This window comes from Fukomys damarensis, unplaced genomic scaffold (assembly GCF_012274545.1).
Source record: "Fukomys damarensis isolate Sample0158 unplaced genomic scaffold, DMR_v1.0_HiC HiC_scaffold_27, whole genome shotgun sequence".
In the NCBI taxonomy this organism is placed as follows: Eukaryota; Metazoa; Chordata; class Mammalia; order Rodentia; family Bathyergidae; genus Fukomys; species Fukomys damarensis.
This window is the reverse complement of record NW_022900939.1, coordinates 16,242,628-16,264,865: the sequence shown is the minus strand read 5'-3', so window position 1 is coordinate 16,264,865 and position 22,238 is coordinate 16,242,628. Positions and strand designations below refer to the sequence as shown.

The 22,238-nt window shown below is 39.4% G+C and overlaps 1 protein-coding gene and 1 pseudogene across 2 annotated transcripts in view; both read right to left on the bottom strand.

Annotated features, from left to right (window-relative positions):
- Window positions 1–4,377: 4,377 nt before the first annotated feature.
- LOC104854202 lies at window positions 4,378–10,189 on the bottom strand (annotated as a pseudogene).
- Window positions 8,568–22,238, bottom strand: part of Fbxo3 (F-box protein 3) — a 30,110-nt gene continuing 16,439 nt past the window's right edge. The window contains exons 7-11 of one of the 2 annotated variants that reach the window (XM_010612624.1): window positions 20,661–20,745; window positions 19,724–19,846; window positions 18,245–18,360; window positions 16,644–16,834; window positions 8,568–11,675 (exon numbers count right to left, since the gene is read on the bottom strand). In XM_010612624.1, the coding sequence (XP_010610926.1) occupies window positions 11,496–11,675; window positions 16,644–16,834; window positions 18,245–18,360; window positions 19,724–19,846; window positions 20,661–20,745 (695 nt within the window). In that variant the 3' untranslated portion in view covers window positions 8,568–11,495. Of the gene's footprint in view, window positions 11,676–12,041; window positions 12,559–16,643; window positions 16,835–18,244; window positions 18,361–19,723; window positions 19,847–20,660; window positions 20,746–22,238 lie in introns of those variants that run through there. The other variant, XM_010612625.1, reaches the window with a different exon arrangement.

The window sequence follows — 22,238 nt, the reverse complement described above, 5'->3', positions numbered from 1 at the left end:
AATTGAAAAAATGGAAATAAAGTGTTTGTAAATGGGGAGCGGAGGAGGGGATGAAGGGAGGGCAGGGACAAGGGGAAAAAATGAGAATCAAGACCTTTCATGTAAAAGTACAGGGTCCCAATAATGAATGTAACTCTATTGAATACCTAGATTGTACCAATAAACTCAATAAAAAAATTTTTTAAAGGGATTTAAAATTAATTGGCCTTTGTATTGCTCCTAACAAGATGCAGACCTTATTATTATTTAGTAATCTTACTGCTAGATCAGTAAGGCCACAAAAATGCAAATCAGAAGGGATCATCTAAAGACATTAAAAGATTTTCAGAAATTATTAGGAGGCATTAACTGGATACATCCAAACCTGGGAATTGCTACCTATCAACTAAAATATATGTGTCGAATTCTGCAAGGTGATTCCTAACATCAGCCAGAGAATTGACGGCAGAAGCCTAAAAGAAGTTGGAATTAGTAGAAAATAAATTACAACAGACACATTTTTAGAATAAATATTTATTTTCCTGTTATCCTGTATGTGTTAGATACCCCTCATTCTCCCACCGGATTGATTGGTTAATGGTACAATAAGCAGGCATTTGCCACTGAGTGGTTATGTTCATCTAATTAATTACGACATTATAATTATATGTTGAGTAAATTACCAAGATTGTGGTAATGGGCAGGAGTAGGATTAAGCAATTGATTGATATCGATCCGGCTGTGATTCTTTTTACCCACTGTTTTAAAGCAGTATTTTACATTTATTTCAATAGGCCTTACACTGGCAAATTGCTTTTACAGATTATGTAGGACAAATTGACAATCATTACCCTAATGATCCGATTTTTCAATTCTTTTAAAGTGCCCTTGAATAATTCTGTTGGTTACCAAGCCAGAGCTGATTCCCGAGGTAAAAGTTCACTTTGCAGATAGTTCTTCCAAGAGCAAGGCTGCTGTTTGGAGTAAACACTTCGAACCAGTACGAGCTACACCAGAATTGTCAGCACGAGATCTGAACTAACTGTTGTGTTGTTTGTCATTCAACATTTTAGTCGAGAGCCTATAAATGTTAATAGTAGTTCTGTTTATGCCATATACCTTACTCAAAGGCTCAAGGGCACTTTTTGTTTTTAGCAGATTGACATGGTGCTTTATCTATGCCGTCTGTATGAAGGAAAATAATGTGTATCCCTACCACATATGTGTAAAAATATTAAGGATGTATGGTGTACAAAAACAGTTTCCTGTAGTTATTTCACATCCTTGTGGGGCACACGCTTAAGGAAAGAAACAGTTTTAGTTTGACCAAGAATAATAGGAATACAGTTTCTTGGGTTCACAGTTGCATCTGCTTAAAATCCTTAACCAGATGACCAAATCCTTCACAGACCTAATGAGACAACCAGCGAGGTCAAGAAATGTCACAAACTATAAAGCTACAGGGAGGTAATTCAATTAGCAATTTAGAGGTTTTTCTTTGTACTTAAATAAATACTTTACATTTTATGCTTGTCTGTAATGCACTACCAGGAGCACAGTAAGGGAGTTCTCCTGCAGACAGAAGAAACGGTAGCAGCAAGTGTGTGCACTGAGGATGATGGTAAGCAGACCCTGCAGTGAGTAAGGGAGGCCCTCACTTTTGTACTCTAGAAGCGAGTGGCCCCGCAGGAATAGTCGGCTTTGAGAAGCCAGAAATCAGGTGTGGAAAATGGAAATCGTACTGGAATCATGCTGTGTAATTAGTGTAGAAAGCGAAGCTGTGACCCTTGCCAACGATCCAAGCGGAAGGGGCCGATTTCCCCCAGGATGGCCGCCTTGTGACAAGAGGTCAAACTTCACAACAGTACTAGCTGGAGTCTGCCAAGTTGGAACTGTATTTGGATAAGACGATTCCAGGTTTCCGGCTGTTCTACCTGCCAGAATCCGAAACCGCAGCTACGGGCGACACAGGGAAGTTTCACAGTTTCTCTCTGCACACGTTTCTGTGCTGTCCTATGCCTTCCTGTCAGATGAGAGATCTGGGAGTAAAGGGAGGGATTCTCGAAATCTAAGCCAAGAACATGCTTTCAGTGACACTGACAGCCTCAGAGAGGATGACTGGGCCCTGCTCACGGCTGGGGACTGAGGGCCAGCTGTGAGGAGGGGCCCGCCCGGGGCACTGTCAGCGCCCATCATTAATCTTTATCAAGTATCCTTGGCCAAGGTCATAGATATCACCTTAAGATTTGGGGGGAAATAAAACCCAAAACAACAAAAAGCTGTGTGCTTAGTGTACAGTGTCACGCTTCCCCTCTAAAGGAACAAACGCTCTGAACATCAGCCGGTCTCAGCTTTCTCTTCCCACCTGTTTCTTTCTTAGAAAATGGATGCAAGACAACTTAAAGGACACAGCTTCCAGTCTACTTTCTCGTCACTGTGAAACATTCAGCATCATTCCAAGTGAGAAAAAAAGTTCATCTATAGATGTAAGAATGAACTATCACTTACTGTAACTTCCTACTTAACACTAAGGATGAACGTCACTCAGGTAGAAATATGAAAAATCAGGATAAAATCTATGTCTGAATATGTCTTAGCTGCCTTGATAAAATGTCCTTTAACCCCCATCAGTCCCAGTGGCCCACTCATGGCTAGCAGTGGTTTCCGAGCTATAAATCCTCACTTCCAGCATCAAGAGGCTAAGACATCTGCACATGGATGTGATATTCACCCTGCTGGAAAGTCACTTGCTGTCATACAAAGCAATCTAATACTATGTCATGATGTAGTCTTCCATTTGGGAGCTGTCAGAGTTGAACCAGACTACATCGCCATAATCATTCTAGGGAGAGTGCATGGCCTCCTGCTTGCCACAGTCAAGGCTCCTGCCCCTTGGACTTCACAGGTTGCTCTGGAAAACGCCAGCTCCTAGCACCAAAGGGTTTAATCTGAAGATCGTCAGTAATGAAGGAGAAAGTCAAGATTTGCATACATGTCCCCTTTCAGGGAAAAGGGCTGGGATTTGGAGACATGAATATGTACAGAAAAAGAAAAGCTAGAGGTGTTCTTTCTGTTTTGTTTTGTTTTCCCTGATGTCTTAGTTCAGTGATAAGTGTACCTGGATTGAAATAAACACACCAGGTTTTTTTTCTTTCACTGACTCCTTTGTAAATGCTTGCAATGTGTTCATTTTGCCAAATAAAGTTCATTTCTTAACATCACTCGGGCCTCGATTTTCTTGATTATGTTATGCTGCCAGGTCATGCTAATATTTTAATTCTCACGTGAGCAAACATCAACAGCTATGTCTCACTAATCCCTTGGCATGAATAGCTGATTTTCTCATTTTCAGTACCAAGGGGTTAAATGATGGCATCTCTTCTCCCAAAGCCAAGTTCTAATCAATCTGCTCAACTTCAGAGCCTTATAAAAAAATTTTTTTTTACACAGGAGAAAAAGTGCACGATTCCTTGTACATGGGTCAAAAGAAACTGCAGTAAGTTTGCTCTGTGTAAGTTGGAGCTGCATTTGCTAACATGACATATGATTCTCATCACTAAAAAACATAAATACCACTGTAATATAAACAAAATTATACTAGGACATTCAAAGTTTTTACATCTGAGAAAAAGCTAATCACCTAGAACTGAAAAAGTGAAAAATTAAAACTAATAAGGCAAACACCTGTTGGTTTACCTTGGTATACAATTTTGGTGAAGGCAGGATCATTATCCTGTCTGCATTCTTCAGCCATCAGAGGCAACAAACATCAAGAAGGGAAAAAGGTTCCCAAACACAGGGGAAATGCTCTCTGGCGCAGTGTCCTGAGACCCTGTGACTGATCCCGTGCATACGCCGTTGCGTGGTGGAACAACGTCCGCTTGCCCGTGATTGCCCGTGACATCTGGACGTCCACGTGTGATACGGGGCTTCCTCTGTAGTATCCAACAGGAATTAAGAATTCGTATGTGTGTCTTTAGCAGCTGTTCGGTCCTCTCCAAGGCTTCCTAACAAATTCCAGCCACATCTTAGAGACACACACTTTCTGCACTCATCAGATTCGCTTGACGAAACCTGTGCATAAGCACATCACCACCCTCCCACGGTTGCTTGTTTGGATATAGAAACTAAATCTGCTTTGTCTAATTAGTTTTTGGCTTATAGTCTAGAAAGGGTTTTAAAAATGTACCTAGAATCGGTGAATCTCATTTGACCTTCACTGTTAGGAAAAAACAAAAAACTGAAAGATCAAGATACCGGTTGGTACCAATTGGTGCACACATGAACAACGGTGGGCTCGTGACCTCCCCAGATTGTAGTCACTCCTGAAAGCTGCTGTCATAGTAAGACAGGAGCAGCAACAGCATGAGACCTTGGCCTGAGACACAATTTCATGCCCAAACAAAAAAGGGGGTGCGCCTGTGTACGTGTGTTCCCATGGGGTGACAGGTTGCGAGGGGCGGAGACCCCGGGCTGGTCTGGGAGGTCAGAAGGGACTGCTGTCTGTGAGAGCCAGGACTGGCGGTCCTGGCCAGGAATTGTGTTCAGTGGTAAATCTAAGGTGACAGTGAAGGAACAGAATGAGAGAGGCTTATTCTCATCCGCTTGCAGAACAGGAAAACTGAGGGAAATGCGGTCACCTCTCGTTGTCCCTGCAGCCCACACCATCTTCATCGTATTTTTCAGGCGGTGTCATTGTAGGCCCGAGCTGCGAATCCTTCGTCAAAATATCTGGTGTCGGTCTCAGATGTTACCTGAGACTTAAAAGGAGGCACAAGCTTTTCATCATATACATCTTGCCAGTTTACTCCAGAGAAGAAACTATGTCTTATAATTTCTTTTGCATGACCTGGTCCTCCACCCAGGCATTTATTTGAATCCTTTATCAAGAGCCCTGATAGCAATGATTTTGCATCTGAAGAGAGTGTTCAAGGAAATTTAATGCCTTCCATTAGCAGGAGTTCAAAAAGCTTCTCATGGTCCCAGTTGTAGAAAGGTAACCTTCTGCACATCATTTCACACATGACAACCCCCAGGCCCCACCAGTCTACTGCTCGGCCATAGTTGTTACCTTCTAATACCTTGAGATCACGGTACACAATCTTTCTGGAATGTACACAGTGCAAGGCTGAGACAATTTCTGCACCATAGAAAGGTGTGTGGTCCTCAGAGAACACCCGCTCTCTTGACAAATGGAAAAACAGCTCTACCCTATTAACACATTCCATCATGAAACACAAATGGTCTTTTTTCTGGAAGGAATATTTCAAGGATGTTAAAAATGGATGTCTAGGGCTGGGGATTCAGCTCAATGGTTCCACCACTTGCCTTGAAAGCAGAAGGACCTGAGTTCAATAACTGGTACCAAAAAAAAAAGTATGTCTAGTGTTCTTTAATACTCTACTTTCGGTTAGTGTGCCACTTCACCCTTTGCAATAATGACTTCTTTCTTCCGAATCTTCATAGCATCGTATTTCCCACTTGCTTTCTCTCAAACCAAAATAACTTTCCCAAAAGTGCCTTCACCTAGTAGTTTCAAATAGTCAAAATCATTCATTGTCTTTCATGATGGGTCATAGAAGCGTCCATTTCCTCCTCTCCTATATTATCAATTTGTGAAGTTGGGCTGCAGTTCATTCTCTCCTCTTCTCGCCTCTGCAGTCTGCTACAGCCTCTGTCCATTCTTCCCTTTCCTCCGCAGGATCTACATGAAGTGTTCTTTCTATAACAGTGGTCCGCTGGAGTCCTCTGATAATGTTTGGCTTCGGTCGTTCTGTTTTCATTAACTGGCATTTTGCCACTGAAAAGCTGTTGAGGAATAAGCTTAATTCACATTTGAGGTTTCTCTTTATATCCTATGAATGAGCCATTTGTCTTCAAAAGGAAGTATCTTGGCCTCCAGTTTTTTATATATTCTCCTCACTTCTGAACCCAACCTTCTTTCACAATGGTAACATCGCTTATGATGGCTCCCCTCCCCGCTCTCTAGTGAGGATTCAGACCGCAAAGGCAGTGGTGGCCCCTGGCTCGCCGTGACCTGTGGCAGAGGGTGGAGCTGGGGGTGGGGGGAGGAAAGGGGGTGACTCAGGGGTCCCCATCCCTCCCTCCCCGCTCCTCCTTCCCTCCCCTGGAGCCCGGTGGGAGGCCCAGCCCCAGCCTGAGAGCCAGAGAAGGGCTGCAGGGAGGGAAGGAGCCAGAGCAGGAAGCTGCGGCTGCAGGTGAGAAAGGAAGCTCAAAGGCACAGTCTTGTGAACCACCTTAGATACACCCTTATTTAATCTTTTTCTTAGACTGCAAAAGGCTAAATGTACTTGTACTGCTCCCTTTTTCATTGGCCACATTAGAACATTCTAATTTACCTGCTTTTTTTAGCATATGGTAATCAACAATCTCATTCCTTAGTGTCCTACATTACTTCCTCCTCTGATGCAGGATGTCAGTCACATGATTATCTGTAGGGAATAGGGAAAGACCCTGCAGTGGGTCCTGGTCTCCTGTGAGCCATGACAGCAAAAGACAAATTAATGAATAAAGAAAGGAAATGAGACTTAAAAGAAGCTGAGCTTTGGGTGCGATCAATGCTGCTCTAGGCAGCAAAGATGAAGGCACCACAAGCTTGCCACACCTTTATCGGGTACATCAGGATTAACAGATGACTCAGAGAGCAGTGATAATCCTAGGACAATGAGGAATTTATGCTGATGAAGATCCTAGGTTGATGAGAAACTTATGCTGACTAGGAATTTGTTCTTTCCCCGGTGAAACTATTCTCTCACTATTTGGTTCTCAAGGAATCAAGAGGTCTTCAGCTGATGTAATGCTGCCTAGGAGTGTCACAGCATCACAGGACCAATGAGGTCTTGCTATGACTGGAGGTAAAAATGGAGTTATGTCTTGACATGCCATAGCTGGCCTGTAGGCAAGAAAACTAGGCTTAATCATAATTTAACTTTGAAATGATCTCCAAAATTATGTAGAATTGCTCCTGATAATTATCATCACCAAAATAATAAAGCTTTAACTAAAGAATTTCAGTTATCTAGGTCTCAGGCAAGAAAAATTATGTCATGTCCTACTTGTCAAAAAAATACCAAGACCTATACCACAAGAAGGTAGTAGCCCTTGAGGTTTGAAATGCATTGATCTTTGGCAAATGGATGTTACTTGTATTTCTTCCTTTGGTGAGGTACAGTACATTTATGTTTCTATAGGTACTTGTTCCCATATGATACATGCCACCTGTCATACAGGCAAAAAGGTGAGCCATGTACAGCAACGCTGCCTATCAGCCTTTGGCTCCATGGGTGTTCCAAGTAACACAGATAGTGAACCCACATATTTAAGCAAATCATTGAATCTTTTTTCAATTGCGGCATATTAAACACACTACAGGAATTCCATGTAATCCTGAAAGTCAAGCCATAATAAAATGAGCATACCTTTCTTTAAAAACATAGTTACAAAAACAAAAAGAGGGAATACAGATATCCCACAGGCTCCACTTGATCTTGCCATTTTCACTTTGAATTTTTTGAATCCAATAGCAAATAGTGAACTGACCCCCTCTGAATCACATTGGTCCATTTGTATGGACACTGGTGTTCCTTATCTGGATTCACAGAAGGACAACTGCATGGGTAAATGGGAAGGATCCTCGCTATTAATAACCTGGGGATGAGGCTATTCTTGTGTCTTAACATAAAACGGATCAACACTGTGATTGCCATCCTAGAATGTGCATCCTTGGGGGGAAGCATAGGAGGTGGTGGAGGCCTCAGCCAGCCAAGCCACCACTGAGGGCCTCTGCAAGAATGAGCCACCCCTCGAGACTGTCAGTGACACAACTGGGACTGACGGTGACAGAGGGAGAATTATTCTATGTAGAAACCTCAAGGCTACAACTCATGAGGCCAGACTAATGGTCAGTAGGCTGACACGGGAGGATCATCCTGAGTTTGAGGCCAGCTGGGCTACATAGGTCAAGGCCAGCCTGAAATAAATAGTGAGACCTGGTCACAAAAAAACCCAAAACACTATTTAAGACACTTTTAGTTATCTGTCATACCCAGCTTTAGACACACCAAGAAAACATGGGTAGTTCTCAAGAGGTGAGAGAGCCAGAAAAGGCCTTGTTCCAGCACAAGTTTAGTCTGCTTTGAGCAATATTGATGCTGTTGAATTCATTTTATGGGCCAGGGATTTAGCTCAGTGGTTCCACCACCTGCATCACAAGTGCAAGGTTCCAAGTTCAATCCCTGGCATCAAAACAAAAAAAACAAAAAATTATTCAATGTATAAATAAGCAAGCATATGAGCCATTAAACACAGAAGCTTATCAACCAACAAGCCTTATTATAAACCAGTGGTCATTCATTTAACATAACCAAGACATTACGTTTTGATAAAACAAGCAGCACACATTCTAAGGATGCAAGGATCAGACAGGGCTTCAGGGTGATTCGGGGGACTCTAGAAAAAGGTAATCCAGAAAAAAGCCAGCAAAAAACGAGCGGCTCCAGAGCCAGCTTTAACATTAACTACAACATTGTTTCTTAAATAACTGGGTGATACTGGGACCTGCATTTGTGCTTCTCCCACTTTTTCTTACTGAAAAAGACTCTACATTTTAAGAACTGTCCAGTAAGACACATTGCTGTTTTTACCAACCTCGCCCACCCAGCTTTGAATATACCTGTCCCATCATTCTTGCTATTTTCTTAAGCAGCTCTTGATGTCTTCTCTCCCAAGCGTCTTTATGAGATGTGATCAAAAGTACAGTGAATGAAGCTGCCGAGGGCCTTTTAGTAGAAAGGCAGGCACATAAAAACAGCAGCGCCCTCACACACCTTACTCACTTGATCTACTGCGATGCAACTTCTGCCTCCTCCCTAAAGTCAAAGGACCATGAAATGCAAACGTTTTGAATGAATTCAGGACCTCAAGACAGATATGACAGAGCAACTAAAGACACTCATGAAAGAGTGCCCAGAACTGCTTCAGAAAGTGGCAAGAAATGGGTTGTTCAGTCAGAGAACAGAGTTTCTGAGAGGGATTAATGGCAATGTACCTTTTATAGTAATACATTTTTATTTCAATACACATTGCATTTCTTGATCACGCCTTGAATGTCAAAACCAAATCCAAAAGCAAGAGCATAAGAGATTGACTTTTAGGCGGTTACTGGATCTTGAGCAGTTGGCCCTCATGAATAGGATTAGTGCCCTTGGAAAGGAGACCACAGAGAGCTCATTTGCCCCTTCCACCATGTGAGGGCACAGCAAGAAGGCTCCATCTTTGAAGAACAGTGTAGACACCAGGCTCTGTATCTGCTGGTGCCTTGATCTTGGACTTTCCATTCTCTAGAACTGTGAGCAATTTATTTTACTATGGCAGCCTAAATGGAGAAGCCAGTTGACTGAGGGAAGACAAAGAACCTAACAGGATTTGGAAGCCTGATAATGCACCAATGGCTGACTTTGAGGAGGGGAAACACTCTGAGACAGGCCATCAGGTGACTGTACTGTCAGGTGATCTCACTCCTGTGCAAACATCAGGGTATTTCTACAAACCTCAGGGGGATTAAGGACTTGCTTTGGCAATCATTTCCCTACACAAATCTTATCTTCCTTCCCAAAGTTCTTCGGGTGTCTTTACATCAGCACTCAGACTCAATGCTTACTCTCACATTGTTTTGAATCATTCCTGAATCGTATGAACCCAAGTGAGCAGTAAATTCAATATTCTAATCTCTTCCAGCCTTTCCTTCAACACTCCAAGTAAACTCTTTGTGTTAGTCATCATCTTCATGATGAAGGTGTACTTCAGTGTCTAGTTGTCTATTTGGGTCATGAGAAATTTCTCCATGTCTGGTAAGGATTCTTCTTGAAGTTTCAATGCTTTCAATGAAGCAGATCCGTTACCAGCTTCTGTCACTTTATTCCTTAAGATTGTAGCTGTGGTGGAAATGACTGGTGAGCAGTAACCATCAGTGATTTGCCAGCTTCATGGTCCTTCATCACTTAATTTCATTGCCAGGTGAATCACTTGATGTAGCCTCTTCCTGGCAGTACTAGCACTGGAGTTTGTATGTTTATGCACCGTGATGGATAAAATTATAGGAGACTAAAGCAAGCCCAAGAGAAAATGATACATTCGAGACAGGTGGTAACACGCAGTATACCAGGCTGCTGCTGGCCACTGTGGTATCCATGTTCTGTTGGTGGTTGAAACTTCACTCTGCAGTGTGTCTGTATGCAGTGTATCGCATGAAAACAAACAGGAAGATGACGATTTCAGAACATTTGGACATGCAGCAATAGGTAAGTGTGCCTTATGGTCTCCCATGGCAGATGCCTAACCTTGAAGACCACTCCCTCTCCCTTCTGCGCTATGAAAGAACGGTTCTGGGGAAAAGAGTAGGTGGTGCAGAGCTGAGGCTACCGTCAAAGTCAGGATATGATCATGATGGGCCCACTGTGCTCTGGCTTCTCAACAATGAGTATCAATCTCTCTTACCATCTGAAGAACACAAGCCTCTTAATATTTACTTATGGCAAATAGCCAATTACACAAAATACAGGATTGGAACACAAATTTGTTTTTAAAGTTTGTTTTTGACACTTGAAGGATTTCATTTCAAACTCTCAATTATATAATTACAAAATAAAAATCCATGTTTCAGGTCAACATCCTTAAGCCTAAGATAAGATTCATGTCACTTATCACAAAGTTAGACAGTCAAGTGTATAAAGGAGAAACAAAACAGAAGCAGTATTTACAAGTTCAGACTACATGAGACACTGTGAAGAATCTTTTGTCAATAAACACATTACATACTTGTATACACTACATTTCAAAAATAATAAGAACTTGACTGTAAATAATCTGATAAAGGGCATAGCGTGAGGATTTTAACTTCTATTCAAAATCACCAATTGAAGACTTTAAATTCAAGGTCTAAATGACAGACTTTAAACTCAAGGACAGATTGTCTAAGGACAAGCCATTAGCATTCAAGTTATTAGGCAGTTCCCCTGTTAAGTACAAAATTAGGAACCACTAAATGGATTAGCCTAATTAAAAATTTTGTTCATTTCTCAATGACTCACAACTATAAGTCTTGCCACAGATCATTCAGTCACAGTACTTCTATCCTTGTGTAGAAATTTCTGCTGCATTTTAAGTTCTTATTCAAAACAATTTTCTTTCCATTTCTGTATTTTTAAGTAGAAAATATTTTAAAACAAGGAAATATCTCTTCCTTAGCCAGAGACGGGTTTCTGTATTGATTCCTGGAAGAGGAAAAAAGAAAAAATTCCTGTTTCCTCTTCTACCTCAAAGCCATGAATCAAACTAAACAAATCCAACTCCTAATGTAGTGTCGCCCAGGGCCCCGGGCCAGAGACAATATTTCATGCTAGTCCCCTGCTATATGCTGAGCACAGTGTAGTTATTTACATTACGAAATCTCTTTAACAAGCTGAGTCATCCCAGTGCTTCCCTCAGCAGTAGCCTGGCTAAAGCAGACGAGAGCAGCGGCGTCTGCGAATAGGAACATCGAAGACTCTCCTCCGCCTCTCCTCCTCCTCCTCTTCATCCGATTCGTCCATGTCTGCCGAATCATCATCGTCGTCTTCCTCCTCCTCCTCCTCCTCTTCTTCCTCTTCCATCTCTTCGTACTCATCAGGACCCATCTCCTTGAAAGAGAAAACAATCTTTTGATAACAACGTCCAATGGGTTTTTATAGTAATTTAAGGCAAGTTTTCATTGATCTAGAACAACAACAACCAGACAAGCCGTCTGTCAGTTTTCGTGGATTTCAATAGTGCAGTTTCATACTGCATGTGCTGCTCTCGAATGCATACTGTATCACACATTCAATAATGCTCAGTACACTTCTAATGGTAAACCTCTTTCATCACGACTGTACTCAGTTGGTTTTTGGGGTATTTTTTTTTTTTGGACAGGGTCTCACTGTAGTTGAGACTGACCTGGAACTCACTATGTAGCCCAGACTGGTCTTGAACTCACAGCGATCCTCCTGCCTCAGCCTCCCGAGTGCTGGGATTACAGGTGTGCGCCACCACGCCCAGCCTGGACTCAAGTTTTTATATGGTGGCTGCTCATTCAAGGTAGCAAGTAGACTCCTCCTAAAAACCCAAGATAAACTTTTCCTGAACTTATCATCCTAACACATGAAATAACAATTTTAATTAATCTATAGGCTTACAGAAAAGTGCTGAAAAATATTACTCAGGTAGGACCTCTACTGGTAACTTTTATGTACTGTTAGCAAGAGGCCTGAAAGACTTTTATTCAACTCCTATTATAAAAGACATGTTTGAATTCAAACATCAGTAGCCTCTACTTTAAAAAGAATTAATTTTATTGTTTCAGTGGCTCAAACAACATTTATTATCTCTCCTGGTTCTCGTGGGTTGGGTTTTTAGGAAGTACTTAATGGGGCCGTTCTGGCTTGACGTCTCTCGTGATGTGGTAGTCAGATGGCTGGAACTGGCATCACCTCAAGGGACTCTTCACTCACATGTCTGGTACCGGGGCTGGGGTGATCAGTACATCTGGAGAAGGAAATAGTGGGGCTCCTGTTGACTCTATGCACCAGCTCTACACAGTCCCTCCAGCATAATGGCTTCATGGTGGCTGGACTTCGTCCATGGCAGGAGGCTCAGGACACCAAAGGCATATTCCAGGATAGAGAGCTAGGCTGAAGATGTATCACCTTTTTCTAAGCCTCTGAAATCAGTGTCACTTAGCCAGTTCACTAGAAGTATATCTCTAACATCAGTTCACACTGTAGGGAAAGGGTGGCCTTATTCCAAGTCACTTGCTGAAGGCTCTAGAAGAGGAAGTAGTAGTGCTCGACAACAGATCTCCAAGTATCTCCTAGAAACTAATTCTGCTTAAGCACTTTCTGTAATCAAGCTTTCCCTTAACTGGATGCCAATTTCTCTCCAAAACAAGACAAGACTGAGAAGAGCTGCTATACTGGACCCAGCTGGTAATCAGAAAAACACTGGGAAACTTGGAGCATATCAGCAAAAGTCTTCCTATGAAGGCTTTTATGACATCACATGACCCAGCAGCCTGGCATCCCTCCAGTCTCATCCCCAGCCTCACCCCTCATCTGCTGTACCCAGCTATGCCTGCCCTCCTGCTTCCAACCACGCACACGGTGTTAGGGTCTAACTCTTGTGTTAGGACCTCTGCACTTGCTGCTTCTGCTAAGCACTCTCCTTCCAGGCATACACCTCGCTCCCTCCAACTCTTTATATCTTAGCTTACAGGGCACCGAGGCCTTTTCTAACACATCTCTGTATCAGGACCCAGCAAGGCACTGCTCGTCTCCTGTACTTTCATTTTTCTCCACAATGCTTGTAACTGCTTCAAACAAGTAAATAGTGCATATTTGTTATAGTTTGGCTCTTCCAATTAGAATGTAAATTCCAAGACACAGGTTTTGATTGTTACTACAGTACTAAGATATTTGTTGAAGGAACAAATTAATGTAAGAGAAAAAAATTGTGTCACTTAGAATTTATTATGACAATAACAATCAGCAACCATACACAGATAAGTAACATAAGATATTCCACTACTGTATCTTTGCACATAAATACATTTTTTTAATCTAAGGAATGAAGGCCTTAAGATTCAGTAAGCAATCCAAAAACTGGGAAAGCAAAGACTGGAAATTCTAAAACATGATGCCCGCGTGGTATGACTATCAATTATGTTAATGAGGTTAGAGGAATAAATATGTCAAAAAACAAGGGTAAAGAGATAAGTTTACACATACTAACATCAGATGGAAAGAGGAACACAGACAAGAATGGAAATAAGTAAGCAGCAGAGGCCTCTACAAGGCCCTCAAACAAGAACAATTAACAGCCCAGTCAGACCAGGAAAAGGCAAAGGACTAACCAAAAAGTGCACTTTGAAGTGGCAAAGCACAAAGACAAAGGAAATATTAAAGCATACTAATTAGACTAATAGAAGACAAAAAGAAGAATGATTCAACTTGTACATCAAGAAAACTAGTACAGCAACAGGTAAGAACTTAACAAATACAACCCCACTGCCTTCTTTATGTTGCCTCAAAGTCCAGAATTCTCATTTCTACTTATGGATTTCTCATCTTGAGAGAAGACATTTTAAGGCAGGTCAAGATTTTATATGTTTACGTGTTTACTTTAAGAGAAAACAAACTCTTAACAAGTTCAAAATTAAGAGAGGGTTGAACACGTGAACAGGTTTATTTACTGTAATGTTAAAAGGAATTGGTAGTAAATATTCCCCAACTTCTTAGTTTTAATGTCTGACATGATAAATACTGATATGGCCCCTGTAAACACGGATTCTCTGGATTCCTCAGTAAGTTTCAGCATCTAAGGGGGCCATGAGGCTGGAGTGCTTGAGAACCACTGTTCCTAACTAAAGACTACATTACACCTACCCTGGTATGAAATGCAAGCCTCAAAAGGATCAAGCTGACCCAACAGGAGTTCCACTCCCTGTCTAAACAAACCTCAGTGCTCTTAAACTTTAGGACAAGGAATGTTATCAGAGATGAAGAGAGAGATTCCTAATGATAAAAAGAACTACTTCCTTGAAAGACATAACAATCCTACTCATATTTACATACAATTATAAAGCTTCAAAATACAAGAGGCAAATCTGACAGAACTAAATCTGACAAAACCATAATTTTGGAATCATCTTTTCAGTAGCTGACAAAGACTAAAAATAGCATAAATATACAGATGACCTGAAAAACTTTGTCAACCAACCAATCACTCTGACCTGTGTTTATAGAATAATATTCCCCAGGTGGCAGAATATACATTCTTTTCAAATACACAAAGATCATTTACCAAGATATGTAAATTCTTCACATGTTGAGCCATAAGACATAAAAATAATGAAAATACAGAGCAAATTCTTTAGTCACAATAAAATTAAAATCAATAACCAAAAGATAACTGAAAAGTTTCCAAATATTTGGAAATTAATACATTTCTAGAAGTCACAGACCACACTTAAATTACAAAGGAAACTGGAATATTTTGAACTAAATGTTAACAAAAACACATCAAAATTTGTGAGACACAGCTAAAACATTGCCTAGAGATGAAAAGTCTAATAATGTCCGCTTTATAAAGCTAGAAGAAAAACAAATTAAACCCAAAGCAAGTAGAAGAGAAATAAAGACAACTGCAGAACTGAATGAAATGGAAAGTGAGCAAATAGAGAATAATCAGTGAAATCTAAAGTTGTTCGTTTAAGGGATCAGCAAGTGATAATAATCATGTAATGAACAATAGAGAAGATGTTACCAATATTAAGAAGAGGATACGTGACTATAGCATTTATAGCCATTAAAAGGATATCAAGGGAATACTGTGAATAACGCCAATAAATTCAATATTTAGATGAAATAGATAAATTCCATGAAAGGCACAAATTATCAAAACTGAAACAAGAAAAAATGGAGAATATGAATATTAAAGGAATTAAATTCGTATTTTTTTTCCACAAAGAAAACTCCAGTCCCAGATATCTTCCTAGATGATTACCAATCATTTAAGGGTAAGTTGATACCAGTCTCACTCAGATATTGGACTGTTCAAAAACTGAAGTCTGGGCCAGGGATTTAGCTCAGTGGCACTGTGCCTGCCTCACAAGCCCAAGGACTTGAGATCAATCCCTGGTACAAAACAAGACATTGAAGTCTGTTACAGAAAGTATCAAACTCCTAGAACTAAAAATATAATTTCTAATTTTCCTCCATTGGAGAAGAAGGCCACAACTTCACTTACAAATCCAGATTGTAAGCCCTTTCCATGGTCCCACAAAATAAAGGTGTAGAGGCTCATCACCACCCTTTTCTTCCCAAATTGGAATTGAGAATGTGTCTTCTCAGAATCAGGTTAATATCATGCCTATCTTCCCAGACTTACATCAGATCCACCTATTAGGACCATCCCAGGAGTTAAAGAGAATTTTCTGAATAGTCAATGCCTACAACTCAGTTGTGTTCAGAATATACAATTCATAATTTATTCCTAGTGTGTAAACGGAGCTTCATAATTTCCTTTAACCATTTCCTAGTTCGTAAGATTGGGGTTATTGTTATACCCATTAAAAGTAATCCTGAAATAGGTTTTTAAAAATATATCTCATTAACTTGAGAAATAATCCCAGGGAAAAACCACTAAAAGTATATGCCTATCCATTAATTCCTCTCTGTAATGATCTTTACAGGGTGTTTATTTTACTAAACTGGGTGTTTTAGCAAAAATAAAGTAGAAAATCGTTTTCCTAGTCTTAATGAAATAAAGGAAAGCCAATTCTAATGTGGTACTTCTTGTATTCTAGCATACAGAACTCATTTTGGAAACAGTACATAAGTTGAATCTTTCAAACAGGTAATAGTGGAATTTCTCTAGTTGAAGAGCAGGGAGCATAATTTACCTGTTGTTCATCTCTCCCAACACAGTCACACGACCCCCAAGGTACTTTCTCAGAAGGGCCAAAGTTCTCTGGTACATCATTCATAAACCACTTATCTCCCTGAACAAAGATCTTCTGGAGAGTTAATTCTACAAAGTCACAGAAATCCGCACTAAAGGAAAATTTAACTTACCAATCGGGCTATAGACACCCTGAATGTTGGACAAGCCATATGGAATCGAGGAATGGCAACATTAAAAATCTTGTCTTTAAAGTAAAGGAAATGGAAGGTATAATATCCTTCCATATATCCTGATGTTGTAGAGAATGTGGTACAGCTTGTATATTCATATACCCGACCTGGGCTGATGATTGGAAATTCACCTGCAGAGTAACCAACAACAATAAATCAAAGTATAAATTCAGCTCATTACAGGAAATAAGTTATGTTCTCTATGACATTATGTAAATTTTGTAAAAGTAAATGTACAGTTAGAAAAAAGAACCTAAAAAGAGATAAAACAAGATGACAACAGTGATGGAATTATAAGGAATTATTTTATTCCTCTTGACATGTTTTCTCACTTCCCAAATTCTCTACAGAGTAGTGGGTAACATCTAGTAAAGCAAAACAAAAAAGGTACATGTGCTGTTCAAAGAGCTTTCAGGCTGTGACGATATAATCTCTAAGACATGAGTAATAAAAGATGTCCACAAACAGAGATAAGGGTAATCTAACTATTTAACAGTAGCAAGAGACTATAATATCAGGTTATGAAGATGCAGGCTAAAAATTTGGACCAGACAAAATGTCAGTCCCAGGAGAGGGTCTTCACACCAATTCACCAAATGACAAAAACAAATTATAAATTTAATAAAATTCCTTAGCACTAGATTTTCATGGATGTCTCCAGTCAAATTCATTAGCTAAACATGCAGAATGCTAATCTATGCATGCCAATAAATCAGAAAACTTTATTTCAAGTGAATTCTGCAGATGCTTAGGACTGATAATTGAAGTACATGTTATTTTCTTGAAGTACATTTTCAACCCTAAAGAATATGATGGTTCAGAAACTTAGGGTAATCAGGCTTCCCCTTTTTTTTTTTTTTTTTTGTAAAGTCACTGATAATTGAGCTTAAAGTAAATAAAGATGAAACATAAAAATCCGTGATTTTAATTTCAAAATCCTATCACCAAATTTTAAAAATTTAATGAATATGAAATTTATTTTCATCCTATGCATCTAACCTACAGAACATAACGATGAATAGTTAACCAGTTTAAGAAAAAAAACAGAAAAAGGATAAGACACGCCAGGTGATCCACAGAAAAGGAAATCAATCCCTGAATAATTGAGTTTGCTATAATGTTAGAATATTAACATTTAAGGGACAAGGGCCAGGGAATTAGCTCAGTGGCTCCGCCGCCTGCCTTGCAAGCACAAGGTGCTGAGTTTAGGAGCTAGATCCTTGGTACCCAAAAATAAAACCCCAAGAAACAAAAATTTAAAGGACAAACTGACAGGCTAATAACCTCCAAACTTTGCATTTATAGAAGTAAATTCTAAAATTTCTTTGAGGCGATTGGGGTACAAACCTAAATTGTGGGTGCTGCGCATGGTGGCGCAAACCTGTAATCCCAGCACTCGGGAGGCTGAGGCAGGAGGATCGCTGTGAGTTCGAGACCAGCCTGGTCTACATAGTGAGTTCCAGGTCAGTCTCAACTACATAGTGAGACCATGTCTCAAACAACAACAACAACAACAAAGACCTAAATTGTGGGTTACATACCAACAACTCCAGGTCCTTGAACTTCTTCTACATCTCCTTTAGCATTTGTTATTCTCCAGTAGCGACTGTCCAGCTGACAAGCCTTCTCAGGAAGTGCATCCTTGGACATTTCAATCCTGGAGGAAGGAGTGGTGTGGGGAAGACACAAATCTGCCCTATGTGCTTGGATTTCTTTTAAGAGCTACAGAATTAGGGTTAACAATATGAAAGAAAATTTCCAAAGGAAATTTAAAAAACCCATAAAACTCTGTTAGACATTTATTTTTGTAAGTTCTCAAAGATACTGCATTAATTAGTCACAGAAATGATTTTGATTTATGTACTTTCAGTGAGGAGCAACAAAAGAAATGGCAACAGAAATATGTGCAAACAACAGTGACACAATCTTGTTTGGCACATGCTTTTTTTTCCATGAAAAATTTCTAAAAAAAAAGTCTTGTATTCACGTCACAGCTATTTGACCCAGTTCTTTTTTCCCTAAGATTCTAAAAAGCTCAAAGCAAAATGACAAATTACTGGGTTTATACTTTGACTGTGTTTCTTCATTCTATCATTTCTCCTTTTCTCTAGGAATCTGCTATCTCTTATTTTCATGTTGAGTATGCTCTCTTATAAGCACATGTGGCTGATTTTATTTTAAGTATATCTTAATCCTAGGCAGGATCTAAAATGAACAATTAAACAATAAACATTTTATTGTTGGACATATCAAAGGCTATATACAATGCCCAAATCCTACGGTACTTCTTGGAAAGTGTATGTTAATGAAATATTTCCAGGATGCATACGTGCATACTGTACACATGCCATATTATAAAATAGGTAAATATGTTTTGAAATAAAGTATCCGCAATTCCTTGGAGTGGTGACTTGTCCTTATGTGATACAACAGAATATTTCTAAGTAAAGTGAATGTAAAATATTTGTTTCTATTTAATCAAATCCAATGCCTCATACCACATATGACATACATGAAACACTCAATAAACTTTAGATTTTTAATTGAATATAGGTGGGTCAGATGAAATTTAAAATGCGTGGCCTCATGTTTATCAATTCGATTATTTCTAAAATGCATTTCAACTCTAGTACAGATCTTTGATGATTACGACTTAGTAGTCCACTTCCCAATGAACAATACTTTCTACCTAGTACATGTGCACCAGAAAAGTAACACAGAGATTAATAGAAAGTTAAAGTCATTTACAACCACTATAGTATAGAAATGTATCTACTTTCCTCCAAACTTCAGTAAGAACCTATCTTTTAAAAGGCAATTTCCTCAGTGGTAGAGTGCTTGCCTGCATGCATGAGGCCCTGATTTTGATCTGTACTGCTGCAAAACAAAATAAAAATGGAAACAAACAAAATAAAAAAACCTCCAAATCTGTTTTATGTATGTCAAGTGGGACAAAAGCAACATATCCACAGAATGTATCCCACTATCAACTGAAAGGCAGCCCACTTTAAAGTTCTCACCTGATTCGGTATGTGAAGAAATAGTGGGGTGGGTGTACAGAACTGAGTTCTGGCAGAAAAGATGTGGAAACAGAAACTGTAATATCTCCAGTTGTTGCTACACACTCTGGATCATGAACGTATCTAGAAAGTTTAAAAAATTAAATATTTTAAAGTAACTTCCATTCTGTAAGACTAACGGTTTACAAATATAATGGACAATAGTTTTATTATACTTTAAAATCAAAACCATAAATCATATTTGGGAATAATCCTATCAAATTTAAAAGAAAATCCTTGGCTCAGTAATGGCAATCAAGGATCAAGAAGAGTGGTTCAAATAATGCACTGGTAATATTTTAAAAAAGGCTTATCTTAGTTTTCAAAGCTAAGAAAATTTTACAGACATCTGAAAACCTAGCTACATCTGCTAAATGGTGGCTCTGATAATAAAAAAATTTGTAAAAATATATAAGTATATTAGTTCTAATGCATAATTAGTCTACTGTTCCATCCTTTAATCTAGAAGCCCATAATGTATAATTATTCTATTGTTTCTGCCACAAAGGCTGCTGTGAACTAAGAGCACCTCTAATACTAATCATAATACCTGAATGTCCCATTCAGAGATTATATAAATACTTGGCAGGAGGGAATAGTTCCTGACTTGCTAGTCATACTAATTTTATTAATTATCAAACAGCCTTTGTTTTGTTCAAAGAGAAACTACATAGTTTCAAAGCACAGCTTCCAAATTTAAAAAATGAGCTTTTTTCTCGATTGTTCATGTCTGAAAAGTACTAAGTGTTTAAGTGGTTTACTTTTGCAGTAAGAATAAAATAGTTTAAGATAATGAGAGGTTCTCTGATTAACTTTGGGAATTTCACCTCATGATCTGCGATCTATGGTTTTCTCTGACTTGTAATCATTTCAATCCAGCAAACCCGAAATGAAATACCTGAAAATTTGGTCTCTGATGATGGGAAAGCCACCTGATACAACATTTCTGACATAAGAAGTAAACCAGTCAGTAAAAGTAGCACCTACAAACCAGGAAGAGGGAAAAAGAACATACAGTTTTATAAAATCTAAACAGGAAATAAAGAAAATAACTACTATTTCTTTAAGCTTAAGATGTGATACCAAAACTGGAAACATTTATAGAGGCAATTCTACTAGTCCTCTAGCAGGTCAGTTTCTATTCCACTCACTTTCGTGAGATTCTGTCTCTTCCTAACCCTTTTAAGAGGGACTCCTTCGGTTATCTTCAACCTTTTCTTCTTAAAACATAACCACTGGTTCTGAAAATACTGAAAAGTTTCATTCCACAATTTCTAAAGCAAGCAAAATGAAGGAGATTTAGCTATGTCTAGGAAGAAACTAACCCTAAAAATCAGCATCTATTCTCAGGTGACCAGGGAACCCTGGCCCAGGGACGTGCTGACTTATCCACCAAATTCTTGCAGAAGCCAAGCTCGCTCTGGTTGTCCAGCAGGGGCACGGCACTGTGGACTGCTGAGCATCAGGCCAACCCCAAAGTGCTGCAGAGTGGCCCTCTGTCTTCTCCATGAGCCGCTCCAAGCAGAAAAGAAACACTCCAACAGGCCAGGGAAGACCGCACCTCAACGATGCAGGGACTGAATCAAAGGCAGCTATCTATGCAGATGAATCCTGGTGACACCTTCCAGGCAGCACAGCACGATGCTATCGGACCATGCCATTTGTCAACACATCTCAAGGCCTAGCACGAATTAGCCCCGTAATTAGCGTTTGATAACGTTTTTGTAGTCTGGTTTCAATTAACTGAGTTCTGCACTCTACCACACTGAATGTCAGATGCTGATTCTAAAGCATTTAATAATTATATTATTTAAGGAATCATAGAAGATATACTTTGTTTTGTATCTCAACGTACAAGGCTATAACAGTTTCAAAGCATCAATGGAGAAAAGGTAAACTATAATAGTTGGCCCTTCCCTCGGTATTTAATGGCCTATTCTGACTCATTATTTGTTAAATGCACCGAGAGATCACCCATTATTCGGTCCACTGTGAATAAGACATTTGGGAGCGATCTGAAAAATATTAAAATTCACAGACGGCTCTGGGTTTGATGCAGCTCCACAAAAATAATCATTGTAATTTTTTATGTTTCTTGAAAGTAACATTTTCTTCTTCTGATTTTTTCACATATTACATTTTTAATGTATTTTTATTCCAGGTTATGTTTCACAACTAGTACTTCCTTTCTTGGTTGTTTTTTTAAAACAGGGCCTAACTATGTAGCCCAGACTGGTTTTGAACTCACAGTGATCCTCCTGCCTCAATCTCCCAAGTGCTGGGATTATAGCTGTATACTGAAGAATTTTAAAAAATCATTTTGTATACTTCATAGAATATTATATATGAAATAAATGATGTGCATATAAAAGAAATCGCCACGGTACCCTTAAGCATACCTTCATTTAGAGTAACATATACCAAAGTATGTTCGAGGTGAGGACAGAGCAGGTAGCATTCACTACTAAAAACTCAT